At 39.0% G+C, this 15943-nt stretch overlaps 1 protein-coding gene across 2 annotated transcripts; it reads right to left on the bottom strand.

The window, feature by feature from the left end:
* Window positions 1-727: 727 nt before the first annotated feature.
* Window positions 728-15547, bottom strand: dipk1b (divergent protein kinase domain 1B). 2 transcript variants are annotated; one of them, XM_047373584.1, is made up of 5 exons: window positions 15016-15541; window positions 13421-13555; window positions 6404-6511; window positions 4719-4895; window positions 728-4609 (listed from the first exon to the last, which is right to left on the bottom strand). In XM_047373584.1, the coding sequence occupies exons 1-5, from the start codon at window positions 15079-15081 to the stop codon at window positions 3797-3799; spliced, it is 1299 nt and encodes a 432-aa protein (XP_047229540.1). In that variant the 5' UTR covers window positions 15082-15541; the 3' UTR covers window positions 728-3796. The 2 variants fall into 2 exon arrangements, with proteins under 2 accessions (XP_047229540.1, XP_047229541.1); XM_047373585.1 differs by lacking the exon at window positions 6404-6511 and having other exon boundaries at window positions 15016-15547.
* Window positions 15548-15943: the final 396 nt, after the last annotated feature.

The raw sequence follows: 15943 nt of genomic DNA, 5'->3' as shown, positions 1-15943 counted from the left end.
AGGATTTACTGTGTGAGGCGGGGTCATTCATTACTGCACTGACTCTGTCCTGGTCAGGATGAAGTCCATGCATAGTTAATTTCTCCATTGTTAGATTAATAAAGTATGTCTTATCATTTGTGCATGTTTAACAATTGTTAAACATGAGGCAGGAGACAGAGGTACACGTCATACCTCTTCCCTTTTCATTCCTTCTTCCTCTTATTATTCGCAGTACAATATCTCCACCTATTAGCAAGTCAGCAACAGCACAACACCATAATGTCATATCCAAATGTTGAATAACACAATTGTATGGGTATTGATGAACTCATACAGCCCCATCTAGTGAACATTTAAATAAATCTGCAAGATACTGTGGCACTTCCTTCCCACACGACTGACTGATTAAAAAGTCTATTTTGTCTTTAAGGAAAAATAAATAATTAAAAAGACCTGCAGGGTCGTAGGGTCGCTTAGGGCTGGTGCCTATCTCCAGTATCAATGGATGACAGGTAAGGTACACCCTGGACAGGTCACCAGTCATCACAGGGCAACTGAGAGGCTTACAGGACACATAACCAGGGACACACACACCTAAGGGCAATTTCCAGAGGCCGAATTACCTGATGCACATGTTTTTGGACTGTAGGAGGAAGCCGGAGTACCTCGAGAGAACCCATACTTTTTCATATATTATGAAAATACTGAAATGTAATTAAACATAAATCAAGTGATTCAGCTCAAGGACATTGAAAAAACAATATTTTGTCTTGTTTATTTTTCTCTGAAGGTCACATTTGTATATCAATAACCTTTTATTTTCAAAATCAACATTTTTCATTTGAATATTTGAAACTGTAATTTTCCTAGTTTGGAAATAAATCAAAAAGCAATGAAGGTCATAGTAATTAGCTCAATGGCATCTGTAAAATATTCGGAAGTTTCCTCCACAGTTTGCAACAGCCTGTATTTCTTTTTTCTTGCAGCTGCTTACCTCTTTTAGTATTTTAGTTTGCACTCATTTTAAATCTGCCTATCTTGTATTTTTTGTCTAAACAATGACATTGAACACATTGAGTTTTCACTGCTGCCACCAAAGTCTTTATTCAAATCTCAGTCCTCTAGGGTCTAATGTCTAACGTTTGGCAAATTTTAAAACCTGGGACATCTCCTGAGTTACTGAAAAAAATAGGTGTATAAAAAGGTGCTGTGCATTCTCCTACTGTATATTGTTGTCTTGTCATACATGGTGACCTCTGATGGTGTATTTTATTGTTGCAAGTTACTGGTGGTTCGCTGGGTTATTAATCAGCCTCACACTGCACGTTTTTTCAAAGGTTACGATGGATAAACTTACATTTTTTCTTTATAAAACATTTAATTTCATCTTTGATGTCACAATTTCTTTCTTGCAAAAACATCCAACTGCTATACAATGTATCCATACAATTAATACAGGTACATCTCAAAATGGTATTTTATTTTAATAATTCAGTTGAGGAAGTGAAACTCATAAACTCATTACACACAGAGTTATTTATTTTAGCATTTTGTTCTGGTAATTTTGACGATTATGGCTTAAAGCTCATGAAAACATTTAGCTTCTCAGAAAATGTAAAGATTACATGAGACCAATTAAAAATGAGTTTTAATACACAATTTTGACATTATGGCCTTTACTGTAGGTCCAGCCGGGTTTGCTTGGGGAGATTCACAGGCCATGGATTTTGGGTTGGAGTTTGAAGTTTTTAGGGCCACCACACACAGGCATATCCAGGAGACATGCTACAAATGTTGCCTTTCATGACTTAAGCCCCTGAACCAGGAGTGTCTAACCTGGGGTAAGGTGAAAATGGACTGGGATGTTGCTCGGAGGTCCAAAATAATCTTTTCAGATGAGAGTGAATTTTAGATTTCATTCAGAAATCAAGGTCCCACGGTGTGCAGGTAGAGTGAAAAGGCATCATCCGCTGGTGTTGGTCCACTCTGTTTTATCAAGTCCAAAGTCAGCAAGGTTGCCCACCAGAACATTCTACCAGCAGTTTGTGTCTTCCTCTGCTGACAGAAGACTTGACACCTGCCCACACTGCCCAAAGAGCCAAAACCTTAAATGACCATGCTTTCACTGCACTTGATCAACTAGCAAATCAGCCTGACCTAAACCTCATAAAAAAGAACATGAGTTAATATATAGACTTACGTTTTATTTCATATCTGTATTTAAAATCCTCTAAAAAATGTATCTTATTATATATTTTTAAGAAGCTAAATGTGTTTATACATGCTGGAAGTCATAATAATCAAAATTACCAGAGATAAATGATTGAAATATATACTCCTCTGTGTGTAATAAATCTATGTTTCATCTTTTGAGTAAGTAAAATAAAATTATTTTCTACAACATTCTAATTTAGATGCACTTATGATGTTTGAAATAAACACACAGCATAACGCCAAGAGGAAGGGACACCGAATACGTCACTGAGTTGTGCGATTCTACTGTTTGCCTTTTTATGAAAGGATATAGTAAGTCGGCATATCTGCATATTAATAAATCATTGAATTAGTTTTCAAATGTAATAATTCCCACAGAAGAATATATTTTCATCATGATGTACTGGAAATCAGTTTCTTAAGTCAAACCTCAGTTTATTTGCGAATTATTTCACTTGTCTTTTCTGACAGCTGTACATCTGGGATCTGTTGAGATCAATTTAATTTACAAAAAATAAACAACAGCTTTGTCAATGCACAAACAAAAACAACAAAAATAAATCCAAGTTGCTTTATTTTACTAAAACTAATTTACATATAGAATTTAACAGATGGAGTTACAGGCAGTGTCCTGAGAATATGTGCAAAAAGATAGAGGTCACAAACTAATGACTTGAAAAACAAACATCTTAGGGTCATTCATAAGGTATTTGGGCTTGCTGATTCTCTTGGTTCACATTATAAATTTCAGTTCAGTTTTTAGTGACAGTGCTGTAAAAAATAATTACCTCCCAAACCTAGTTACTGGTTGTGCCACCCCTGGTGGCAAACAGTGCCATCAACTGTCTGAGATAACTCGCAAAGAGCCTTTTGCATGGATGTATGATTTTGGCTCATTTTTCTTTGCTAAATTGTTTAAATTCAGTCACATTGGTAGGTTCTTAAGCACAAACAGCCTGTTTAAGGTCCCGACATCGACTAAGCCACTTTAAAGCCTTTGTTTGTTGTTAAACAATTAGAGGTGGACTGGTTTGTTCTGGATCATTGCCCTGTTCTAAATGGCTCTGTAACATTTTCCAGATTGATAGATGCCAATGACTATCTGTTTTTGAATTTCTTTAAAAACGGGACATGACGTGTTGTGTTTTCAAGATCTTTTAGCCTACTTCACGCTGTCTGCTGTTTTTTTTTTTTCATGTACAGATGTGATCAGGCCTTGGTGTGGAAAATAAATAAAAAACAGAACCAAAATGTGGTTTCTCACAGTTAGTTCATGTAGTAACAAAAAACTTACTTTTACAAGAGTTAGGTTGGGTTGGATAGAATTTTTTTCCAATTAAATCCTTGTTTAAGAACTATTTTTGTATTTACTAAGCCTATCTTTGCTTGATATAAAGCGTAACAAAACAAGTAAAAACAACAAACTTGTAGGAGGGCAAATACTTTTTCACAACACTGCATATCCAGCCAGTGTGGTATGATAATCACATAAATGATTAAACCATCTACACCATTTGGCAAAACTTTAGGAGCAAAACACTGCTGATTTTATTTCATGGTTCATTCATAAGACAGAAAAGCTAATTGGTTAAATCTGTTTTCAGGAGTACTGTGTGTTAGAAATTTTCTTCCACAGTAATGTCTTTAGATTGTTAAGAACCAGTGAGTGGTGAACTTCCATCTGGCTTGCTAACCCACTGAGTGTCACACAGGTGCGTAGCTGCTTCTCAAGATCACCTCGTAGGTCTGACGGGGCTCCGAACAGCAGGTAATCCTGCAACAGCATGCACACTTTCGCAAGATTAGGCTGCACAACCTCAGTGTTGCACTGCTTCACCAATCGATCACACGTAGCCGTGCAATCTCGCCCATAAATGCAGTCCGCATTGTTCTCGCATCGCCGACCCTTTAGAAAAGCCCGCACCATGGCCTCTGATGCTACGCTGTGCAGGTTGGCCATCTTGCAGTCGTACTTAGCATTGTAACCTACATGGTGAGGGCTGGCGTCGCAGATTAGGAAACTCCCGTAGGATCCGTGGAATACCTCTTCCACAAACTCCAGCAGGCCGATGGTGATGCGAGCCCTGCGGGGCCAGGATGGTGCCAGCCAGTGGTTCAGACTAGAGCTAAGGGCCTCCGGGATGACCGCCTTGAGGTAGTGTGGCACCTCCAGCCTGTAAAGAGAGCTGTGGATCACGCGTTCTGTAACGTACAAGTCTCCACAAAAGCCTAGCAGTTTGGGGGTGTGCTCTTTCTCCTGTAGCGCCACCATCAGAAGGAACTCGTTGATGTGGAGCAAAGCCCAAATAGACTTGGCTTCAGCTAGAGACACTTTGCGATCCTGGTTGACATCAGCAAGAGTGATGACTCTGTCCACCAAGATGCTCAAAGATGGTTGTTCCCCGAGATTAGCCTGAAGAAATAAGATTAGATTCTCTAGTTAATAGTATTGCAAACAATACACATTGAGAGTGCTATTTTTGTGTCCAGTTTTGGATTAATATGGTAAATTCTCGAAATACCTTAAGGAAACTGTGCAGCATCTCTTTAAATTCATCCATAGATGTTCCACGAGTTGGCTTGTCAAATAAGCTCATTTCTGGTCTTGGCAGGGTATCTGGGACTCCATCTATGTTCACCGGATCCTCAATGCCACATTTGATCACCACTGGCCTATCCTTCCAAAGTCCAATGTAGACCTGAAAGAGTAAAATGAAAGCTAGTGTTATAAATATGGAGAATATATTAAAATAGTAGCTGACGTTTATGAAATGTGATAATATAAATTGACCGGGTGCAGCAAACACTGTATAAAAAGGTAAGTCCGTATGTATTTCTGAACTGCTAACAACCATTTTTTACAGATAGATTTGTTTAAAAACCCTGACATCAAACATAGTTCAAACTACTTTAGTACTACTGTATTTGTTCTAAAATAATAATTTTACAGACATACATGGAATCCTTCTTAGACAAAGGGACCTCTGGGCAAAGAATTATGCAGCCGGACATTTTAGGCCTTTCTTTGAGTTTTTGATGTTCTCAATTTAATTTTGTTCATTAGTATGTCAAAGCTGTTTTGTAACTCACCTTCCCTGTTTTGTTTCAGTTTTTCTGTTTAGTCTTAGTGTTTTTGTTGCAATCTACCTCTCCTGGTTGGTTTACAATGTTGTTATTGTAAAGTTGTGATTTCTAAGGTTACACTGAATTATCCTGCAGGCATTTTAACAGTGTAATCTTTATTGATGCAATCATCTTATTTTTTTTTATAAAACGTTTTGTTTTTTATTAATTAATAATTGAGAGTTGCTCTGTGGACCAGTACCCCTAAATAACACCTGTGCTCAGTAGGGTCATATTTATTTATACTGTGGTACTCTCTTCAAATCAAGCTGCTAGATTTTGCAGATGGAATCAGTAATCCCTGCTGAAAATAAAATATTGTAGAAAAATTTAGAATGTAAAAGCCTAGAAATATGACTTCTATGAATAAAAAATTTGCTTTTGATGGTCAACTTGAAAGTTGGCTTAGAAAAAGCTTGGATCTACCATGCTGTAAAAGACTATTTAAATCCTTAATGATTTTTCTTTTTTACTACTTTCTACAAAATGTGGCATACAAATGATGTTGAGGCTGTCCAACCCTACCTGACCCTAAAAAAAACTCAAAAAGAAAAAAGCAATGCCTTAATTTAAAGAATTCCAAGAACAGATGAGAAACAAAACCACTGACATCTTTCAGTCTGGAATGGGTTACAAAGCCTTTTCTAAGGCTTTGGGGCTTCAGTGAACCACAGTGAGATCCATTATCCACAAACAGAGAGGACAAGAAATAGTGGTGATTTTTCCTGGGAGAGGCTGTCCAACGAAAATGAGTCCAAAAGAGAATGGACAATTCAACCAGGACATCACAAAATAATCCAGAACAACATTTCAAGCACTGTTACTTCGTTCAGATAGGACCAGGTTGTTTTGAATAGCTTATTAGCCTTTAAAAATGAAAACATTATTTGTATTTTAGCAGGTAATCTTTTATTTTCAAATTTTGATTGATTCTGAAAAATGTGTGACAAAATAGAAAAAGCAGAACAAATCTGTTGTTTCTGTTGACATGATGTTTTGACATTTACTAAAATATTTGCATGTCATGTCATATTTAATTTTAAAAGCATAAATTCAGTGAGTCTATAACGTGTTTGTGTTTTACCTGATGGGTGGAGGAGGTGGACATGCAGCGGTGCAGAGTGAGAGTTTTCTGATCGCACAAAGCCTTACATGATGAGCCTGAAATGATGCCCCGTCTGTAGTGATCACACTGCAAAAACAAACCAAAAAAAAAAAAAAAAATACAGTCCATCCATTTTCTATACCTGCTTCTAATGTACAGGGTTGCGGGGAAGCTGGTGCCTATCTCCAGCGGTCTACGGGCGAGAGGTGGGGTACACCCTGGACGGATCGCCAGTCCATCGCTGGGCCACACACAGGACAAACAACCATGCACACACCCATTCACACATAAGGGCTATAGAGAGAGACCAATTAACTTAACAACCATGTTTTTGGACTGTGGGAGGAAGCTGGAGTCCCCAGAGAGAGCCCACACATGCACAGGGTGAACATGCAAACTCCATGCAGAACTGGAAGGCGCCTCTATTTACACATAAAACATCTGCTAAAAACAGGGATTGTTTGTTACAAACAATTACTTGACATTGTGCTGCATCCTCTTTTCAATGCTTTCACTTCCTCTTAATGCCTTTCTCACATCGTATTTCTCCCCACTGGTCAATGATTCTCAGTCTCACCAAAACATATTGGTCTGAGATTGTGGACTGACACTTTAATAACATACATGTGCAAGCCCTTACGGAGATACAATGAGTGAGTTTAGTAACTAATAATTAAACATGATAAAGTGTGGGCACAGCTTCCTTCATTTCTAAATCTTACTGAAGGACATCAATGCAAATCTTAGGGGTCTTCTGGAATAAGACAAAAAAAAAACAGATTCGACAAAAAATAAGCCTAATTTTAAAAATAATTTGTGGAAAATTTACTTCCATCATCCCGGTTCCCAAGAAACCCACCATCGTAGGATTAAATGACTACAGGCCTGTAGCCCTGACGTCTGTGATCATGAAGTCCTTTGAGCGGCTGGTGTTGAAGCACCTGAAAGACATCACAGGCCCCCCTGCTGGACCCCCTGCAATTTGCTTACCAAGCAAACAGGTCGGCAGATGATGCTGTTAACTTAGGTCTACAATTCATCCTGCAACACCTCGACCACCCAGGGACGTACGCCAGGATCCTGTTTGTAGACTTCAGCTCGGCCTTCAACACCATCATACCAGACATCCTCCACCAGAAGCTCACACAGCTCAACGTCCCAGCCTCCACCTGTCAGTGGATCAACAGCTTCCTGACAGACAGACAGACAGACAGCAGCAGGAGAGACTGGGGAGCATCTTCTCCCAATCCAGATCAATAAGTACTGGTGCCCCCCAGGGGTGTGTTCTATCCCCACTCCTCTTCTCTCTGTACACAAATGACTGCACCTCATCGGACTCATCTGTGAAACTCCTTAAGTTTGCAGATGACACCACTGTCATTGGACTGATCCAGGACGGTGATGAGTCTGCATACAGACAGCAGGTGGATCGGCTGGTACACTGGTGTTGTCAGAACTACCTTGAACTCAACCCACTCAAGACTGTGGAAATGGTGGTGGACTTTCGGAGAACACCACCCCATACACCCCCCTCACCATCCTCAACAACACTGTATCGGCCGTGGACCACTTGCGGTTCTTAGGAACCACCATCTCTGAGGACCTGAGATGGTCTTCACACATAGACACTGTTCGAAATAAGGCCCAGCAGAGACTGTACTTCCTGAGGTAACTCAAGAAGTTCAACCTTCCACAGGAGCTGCTGGTCATCTTCTACACTGCCATCATTCAATCTGTCCTGTCTTCATCCATCTCAGTGTGGTTTGGCTCATCCACAAAACAGGACAGGTCCAGACTGCAACGAATAATCAGGAATGCAGAGAGAATAATCAGAGCTGACCTTCCCTCCATCCAGGACTTATACAGGTCTAGGGTCAAGAAAAGAGCTGCCAAAATCTCTGCCGACCCCACACACCCTGCACATAAACTGTTAAGAGTTTTACTTTCAGGCCGCCGCTACAGAGCACTGTTCACTAAAACCAGCCGCCACAGAGACAGTTTCTTCCCCCAGGCTGTTTCTCTGATGAACATTCAATAGAGTACAGAACAACAGCATACAGATGTTGTAAATGCACCTTTTTTATTAGATATGTGTATATTGTACATTGTAAATTGTAAATTTGTATATTCTGTAATGCAGAATATTGCATTGTACATTGTATATTGTACATTGTAAATTGTAAATTTGTATATTCTGTAATGCAAAAACAGAACAAAAGAGCAAAGTGTACCGGAGGCAAATTCCTTGTTTGTATGTACGAACTTGGCAATAAAGCTGATTCTGATTAGTTACATAACAAATAACAATAGGAGTAGCAACTAAATACGTGCCTTGGATTAACCAATTATTAATTGCAAATACTTGTGTGATATTAAATGTTTTCTCAGTTTACTGTTCCAATGCTAAGGTACTTGACAGTGCAATTTAAAAACACAAAATGTTCTTCGGATAGAGAGGATTAAGAGAGGACGGTTGAGTAATGCACAGCACAGCACCATGATTGGTGAAAACCAAACACAACATATCTGTCAAGATGCAACCAAGAGTTCAGTGATAACCCCGGAGGAGCGTTCAGAAAGCCACAACTCAGAGAGGAGGACAGGACAAATCATGCCTTTATGAACAAGTGGCAAGAAGAAAGCCATTTTGGAATACAGCGATATTAAGTCATGTTTAAAGTTTTTTGGAGAGAAGTTGTTTGTGCTTATTTTGTATATGTCTGCAGGGTGTGCAGTTTGAAAATGCCAGTGCACAAATTCACTTCATCTATTGTTCTATAATACCACACCTCACCAGCAGGTAATCATAAAACACATTTAGAGAGACTGTTTGGCTATTAATTCCTGATTATCAGGTGGAGACCCGACTACTGTAAGTGAGCCACAAAACAGGAGAATGAAGCTAATTGAGATTTTATAACTGTGGCTTAGATTTTGTTAAATTTTGACATGATTTATAAAATGCATGCATCGTTCTGCGTTGTTGTGACTATGAATCTGAAAATATTATTTAATATTAATAATTTAATATTTTATCAAATAATATTTCGGTCTGTTAAGGGTTGTCCTGTGAATACCAGCCCAGTAAGGCGATGGTATTAGGACAAAATAGAAAGGTGTGAGACGAGCTCTGACATTATTGAACAGCATAAACTCTGCACACACATGAAATGAATTCACACAATTTCTTAAAATACAAGAATTTATTAACAAAAATAAGTCAACTCAAAGTCAAACATATTTCAATCAACAAACTCTTTACTAAAATAATCCAACTAAACTACCAAGCAGAATTAAAGAATAACGAAGACTAATGGACTATGTACAATATAAACAAGTTGATTAAAGATGGTTGAAATCATGACCAAAAGAGTGATGCAACATTACCATGCAATGTTATTTATGTTTGAGAACCAAGGATTATCTTGAAGAATCTGGAAACGGAGTTAAGTTAGTCTTGGAACTAACTTAGGCAATAATCAGCATACATTTAGACAATCATTCACAATGCAAGATCAGATAAAATATTATTTTAATAAAGTAATGTTTTAAAGAATGATCTGCTGAATAAAACCAACTTTCTGGATGACTCATTCTCAACGGTGTCTAATTAGCTGCCTTTATTTATTAGAATAATATAAAAAAATATATTATTAAAGGATATAGTAAAATATTTAAGGGAATATTTTGGAAAAGAGCCAAATCTTTCTGGAGAAATGGGGCTTAATGGTGTTTACTTCGTTATCAAATTTAGTAAAATGATGAAAGAGACACATTATTTACTGGATTGAAAACTAAACCCTTCTGGGTAAATATTATTTGGCAGCAAGCAAGTGTTCTTACCTGTTAGCAGTTGAAGCTAACAAAAGAAGTTGATAGCTTAGCACCAGAATCAAACACACACCTTTAAAATACCAGGGTTGATAAAAGGGTTAAAATGCAGAAGCGCGGACGGCGCATTATGATCAATCTTCTGTGTTTAAAATCACCCTTCAAGTAAAGTTTGTCTTAACTTTAAAAACACACAAACACAGAACACAAAACTGAGCACGTGTGCAGCAGATAGCCTGCTAGCACTAAGATAGCTGAGTTCAACACAAACAAAACCAAACTTCATAAAATGAAAACGTTCAGATCATAAATCTTTCTCTATTACTCTGCCCAAAACCTAACCTCATGAACCGTGCTGAGGAGGAGTTGTCCGGGCGACGACGAAGTTTGAAGAAAGCTCTGTGAACAAAAGGGTTAGCTTCAGATAACCTCCGTAGCTGTTTGATGGCGCGCCTCACTCTGTCCGCTGACCAAATGGCAAGTTACTGGTGACCACGGTGATGCGTCCATTGTCTTCCTTTGGGAAACTGCTCCACTCGGAGTTGTAGAGACAGCGTGTCTGCCGGGAACTCTCTATAACACAGCTTGATTCTGTAGGCCTCAGAGAGAAATGTCAAGCCAGGCTTGTACCTTAATTCCCGTTCATGAATGAATCTACCGGATAGACGAACAGTGATTCATTTGTATTTATCTTAGTGCATATGATCGATGATCGTATGACACTCTCGGATCCAGTTGAATATGTCTGTTTGCCAGCAAAGAGACATTAGCATGCTGTGCCTCCCCGGCCTGTCCTGATGATCACTGGTGGAAGAGAAAGGACCAATGGAAAGGTGGGGGTTTTATACGGGCAGTGGCATCATGGGAAGTCCGCTGTTACCCCCCTTTCTCCTTCTGAAGTTGTGCTGGAAGTCGGTTAAATGCAATTTATTTTGAAAGTTCCAGAAAAGTTTGTACCGGAGTTTTGATGTTGAAATCCATGGCTGTGGGTCCCAACAACATCTAAGGTTTGCTTTATTTAAGAATTTGCAAGTCTGCCTTCACAAAAATGAACTTGAGTGACTGTTAATAACAGAACTGAAGTATGATGTTGGTTTGTAACTATGCCAGCTTCTGCTCATCTGGGAAAGCTTTACCAAAGGTTTAAGAGCGTGTTCACGGGAGATTTTGACCATTCTTCCAGAAGCTAATTTCTGAGGTCAGACACTGATGTTGGACAAGAAGGCCTGGCTCACAGTCTCTGCTTTAATCAATCTATCTGTGCAGACCAGTCAAGTTCTACCTCACCAAACTCGCTCATTCATGTATTTATAGACCTTGTTTGGTGCAGTGGTGCACATTCACATTTGAACAGGAAGGGACTATCCCCAAACTGTTCTAACAAAGTTGGGAGAATAAAATTGTCCACAATGTCCTGGTATGTTGAAGCATTAAGAGTTATCTTTCACTGTACTTAAGGGGCCAAATCCAACTCCAGAAAAAAGCCCCAATACAAAACCCTCTCTGCAACAAAGGTTACACTTGAAACAATGCTGTCAGGAAATTGCTGTTCTCCTGGAAACTAGCATTCATTTGCATGACTCATTTATTGGATTGCCATAATTTGTCACTCCAAACAACGCGTCTCTGCCCTAGAGTGTCATGGTGACATGCTTTACACTGAATCAAATGCTGCAATGATGTAAGGCTTGCATGCTGCTGCTCGGCTGTATAAATCCATTCCATAAAGCTCTCTACACACTGTTCTTGAAGGCCACAGGAATTTTAAAGGTCTGTAGCTATTGACTCTGAGGAAGCCTGCAACTTCTGCACACTATGCACTGAGGTCGTGAGAGTGACTCATTCTTTCACAAATGTCTGTAGAAATGTTCTGCATACCAAGTGCTGAATTTTATATACCTGTGGCCATGGAAGAGATTGGTACATCTGAATTAAAGGATTTGGATGAGTGAGTGAATGCGTTTGAAAATATTTTGTACATGTATGCAGAAACAATGCACTGCAACTTGCAACATTTAGAAAACATAGACACCACCTTTATACTCCAAGAATACAACAGATTTGTTTGTAAATAACAAACAGATCATTCTTTAATTTGACTTTTTCATTCCACTGATTATGATAATGATGCAAATGAGCTGAAAATTTCCCCATCTGGTGCGGAACAGTGGTCACATGACGCATCAGGTTTGTTGAGGGTGAAACCTGCCTGAACAAAACATGACTGATACTGAAAAAAAAACAAAAAAACTGCTGTTTTCATAGCAGTGTTCTGTCACTGCAGCTGCAAGACAAAAGTTCAGACTGATAAAAGCAACATTTAGAAATCCACTGGTGTTTCTTGTAGTTGATGAAAGATAACCTAATTGAGATTTTTTCTGTAAAGCCTAAATCTGTCATCTTGTCAGCTTAGAAGAAAAAAATAGAAATGAGTTTTTAACAAGGTTAAAAGAAAATCATACCAACCATGCCTTTAAAGCACACCAATTAATAATATATGGGGGCTTTGTTCCATACTATATGTTGAATGGGGGATGGGTGCATTGAAATGTTGAGCCGTGCATGGTGTGGGTTCACTGGGTTAAAATGAAGGTACATTCTGAGCTGTCGTATTAAATCTTTTGTACACTGCAGTCCCTATTTTTTTTTTACTTTTGTGTTGCTTTTTAAGACCTTTTAGCCAATATCCTGTTGTCCGACAGGTTCCATATAAGTACTTGTGTACTTGTGACTTCCATTTAACTGGGGAGTGTGGTTGGGTTGGGTTCACTTTACATTTGTGAGGGGGCAAATACTTTTCACAAGTGTGATACTTAACCAACTTGCAGGAGTAGGTGGAACACATTCCCAAAATCCAGTTTTCCTCCATACTTTTTGAAATCTCAAAAAGGTTATGTGAAACAAATGAGAATCAGATGACCATCATAAAAATTGATGGATAAACCTCCTCTTTGTTTGCGCCACCAAAGATCGGTTCATTCTTCATTTGTATTTGTGTGACTAAGCCTATTCAGGTCAGCTGAACGGTGTTATGAAAAAATGTCACGTTTTTTCAGCCGACACTAGCTGCAACAGCAAAAGAGATATTTTTACTGTACGTTAAATCTATAGATTTTCCCTACAGCGCACTTTTTCCTTCATGCATACTCGTGTATATGTACTTACGATGACCATTTGACACACATGTCCGCGGCACAACTCGGCGAATGAGGCATACTGCATGTACACGATCCAGCTGATAATGAGAATGCCCAGCCAGGCGATGAGAAGGTACTTCACCTTGATGGCCGGGAGACGACTCTGTGGAGCACGGGAGGAGAAGGTGGGAGAAGACAAAACGTGTCATATAATCATAAAGAGAGACACCTGTAAAACACAGCTTATTGCAAAGATGACATATTTGCCATGTTTTAACAGATTTTTACATTGCTTCGCAAAAGTATTCACACGCCTGGAACCTTTTCATAATTTGTCATGTTACATCAGGATATTATGTGATAACCCAACACAAAGTAGCATTACAGAGAGGTGGATGGAGAATGATGCATGTTTTAATTTTCAACAAATAAAAATCTGAAAAAGGTGGCATGCATTTGCTGCTTGCTGCCTAGTCTTATGGGCTACATTTCTCTACCAGCTTTTCACATCAAGAGACAAACATTTTTTGCCAATTCTTCTTTGCAAAATTAGTCAGTCTGAGATTGGTGAACATCAGATTTCAGCTCTTGCCAGAAATTCTCAATTAGATTTAGGTCTGAACTTTGACTAGGCCAATCGCAGTTTGCCAATGTAGGGCAACTGTGGATTTCTTCTAGCCACTCTTCAATAAAGGCCAAATTTGTGGACTGCACACATGTCCTGTCAAGAGTCTCCTAACTCAGCTGCAAATCTCTGTGACACTTCCAGAGTTATCATGGGACTCTTAGAGTATTGTTTTAGAATCAAAGCCTGTTAGACTTCTCCATAATATTATCTGTCTGGTTGTCATGATGCTGTTTGTTCACTAATGTTCTCCACCAAACCTATGAGACCTTTACACAGATGTATTCATACTGATAATGAATAACACACAGGCAGACCGGATTTTATTTAAGCGAATCATAGCACAGAGGGTTGAATACAAATGTTCCCCTTTTCAGATTTTACTTGTAAAACTACTTGACATTTAAACACCGTGTTGTGCTGGTCTAACACATAAAATCCCAACAAAATGCATTGAAATATGTGGTTGAAATGTGACAAAATATGAAAAGGTTAAAGAAGTACCAATAAAGAACTAAGGAAACATATTTTTTCTTTCCCACTACACACACTGTTTTCATGCAACTTAAGGTGCGGCAAAAGTCACTTATTCGTTTTAACTGTAAAGCTGTAGGCTCAAGGAAATCAAGCAGCCACAGTGAGTCCCAATTTTATCAATATTTCTAAATAAATATTATAATTAAGGAATTTAATCAAAATAGTTTGAAGTTGTATAAAATGATTTAATATGTACATCACATCTTTGCACCACAATTTTTATATGTAGTCTGTTTCCTCTTTCCCTTCATTTCCTCCATTGAGGCCCCTACAAAACTAGGTATACAAACAGTTGATCGCTTAAAAAGCCATCCTTAATACGTTTCTCTCCATTCTTCCCTGTATTTGCATCGTTTTCAGTGGGGGACTTGCGACATTTTGCGATGCAGGTGTCCTTGTAGCATCCATGCAGAAAATCCGAACCATGCACCTCGTCCGGTTCTTTTGTGCGTCCTACCTACCTGCAGGCCTTTAGACAGAGGGCAGAACAGCATCAAATGAACCAGTCTTCTTAGAGTTCTGGGCATCCTGAGCGGCAGTGTGGAGGCAGCGGAGCGAGAAAGCGGAGATTCCTGTCAGATCACATCCTCACAGCCACCATACACCCCATGCGCTCGCCCTCATAATTATGACGCACTTTACACTGCCTTGCACATGTAATATACCCTCCGTATCCAGGTTTTAGCATAAATCCCTCGCTACATGGAAAGAAAAAGACTCTGGACTGGGCCACTCCAGAACGGTAAAAGATCCGCTGCGCGTCTATGAAATTGAGAGACGTCAGACTCCGTATGAGCTTTAAAAAAAATCACAAGGGAAGCACAGACAGAAAACCCGTTTAATCTAAACCTAGTCTCTTCCTTATCCCATCAAAATAATGACAATGATGCAGGCAGTGTCGCCCGATGCGCTATCTGTCTCACAGCCCCGCTCTGCGCTCCTTTAAAGGGAGAGACGCAAACTGCGAGAGTTGCCTATATTTTTAAATGTCTGCCGACATATAAAATGGAGAACGCTCCCTGGCCTTTAATAACCTGAAAGTGCCCGTTTTTTTTTTGTTTTTTTTTTTCCTTTACTTGAACAGATTTTGGATTTAAAAAAAAGTTAAATGAATAAACATAAGTCACCATGTACAGGCGCATCTCAACTAAACAATTAAAACGTTAATTCAATAAAACATAGGCCTATTTTAAAATAAATTCATTGCCTAGAGTATTCAAGTATCAAGTATGACATTACAAAACACCACAGAAATTGATTTTTTAATACAGAAATATGCTTCTATTGAAAAGTGTATGCACTATAAAGTATGGTACTAGGTCAGGGATCCTTTACTTCTTTAATGAATGGCATGGAAACCATCCGATGGTGGCTCTGCTGAGGTGTCAA

This window comes from Girardinichthys multiradiatus, chromosome 8, assembly GCF_021462225.1.
Source record: "Girardinichthys multiradiatus isolate DD_20200921_A chromosome 8, DD_fGirMul_XY1, whole genome shotgun sequence".
NCBI classification, from domain to species: Eukaryota; Metazoa; Chordata; class Actinopteri; order Cyprinodontiformes; family Goodeidae; genus Girardinichthys; species Girardinichthys multiradiatus.
The sequence above is the reverse complement of the archived record's forward strand: the minus strand, read 5'-3'. Positions and strand labels throughout refer to the sequence as shown.

What these genes read in the sequence shown, in the direction of transcription:
- dipk1b (XM_047373584.1), bottom strand. Translation starts at nt 15,081, where the DNA reads ATGCCCAGAACTCTAAGAAGACTGGTTCATTTGATGCTGTTCTGCCCT. An exon ending in CTCTGTCTAAAGGCCTGCAG is followed by an intron (nt 13,556 to 15,015) that starts GTAGGTAGGACG and finishes CGTGCTCCACAG; the next exon opens with AGTCGTCTCCCGGCCATCAA. An exon ending in CCACCTCCTCCACCCATCAG is followed by an intron (nt 4,896 to 6,403) that starts GTAAAACACAAA and finishes TTACTCTTTCAG; the next exon opens with GTCTACATTGGACTTTGGAA.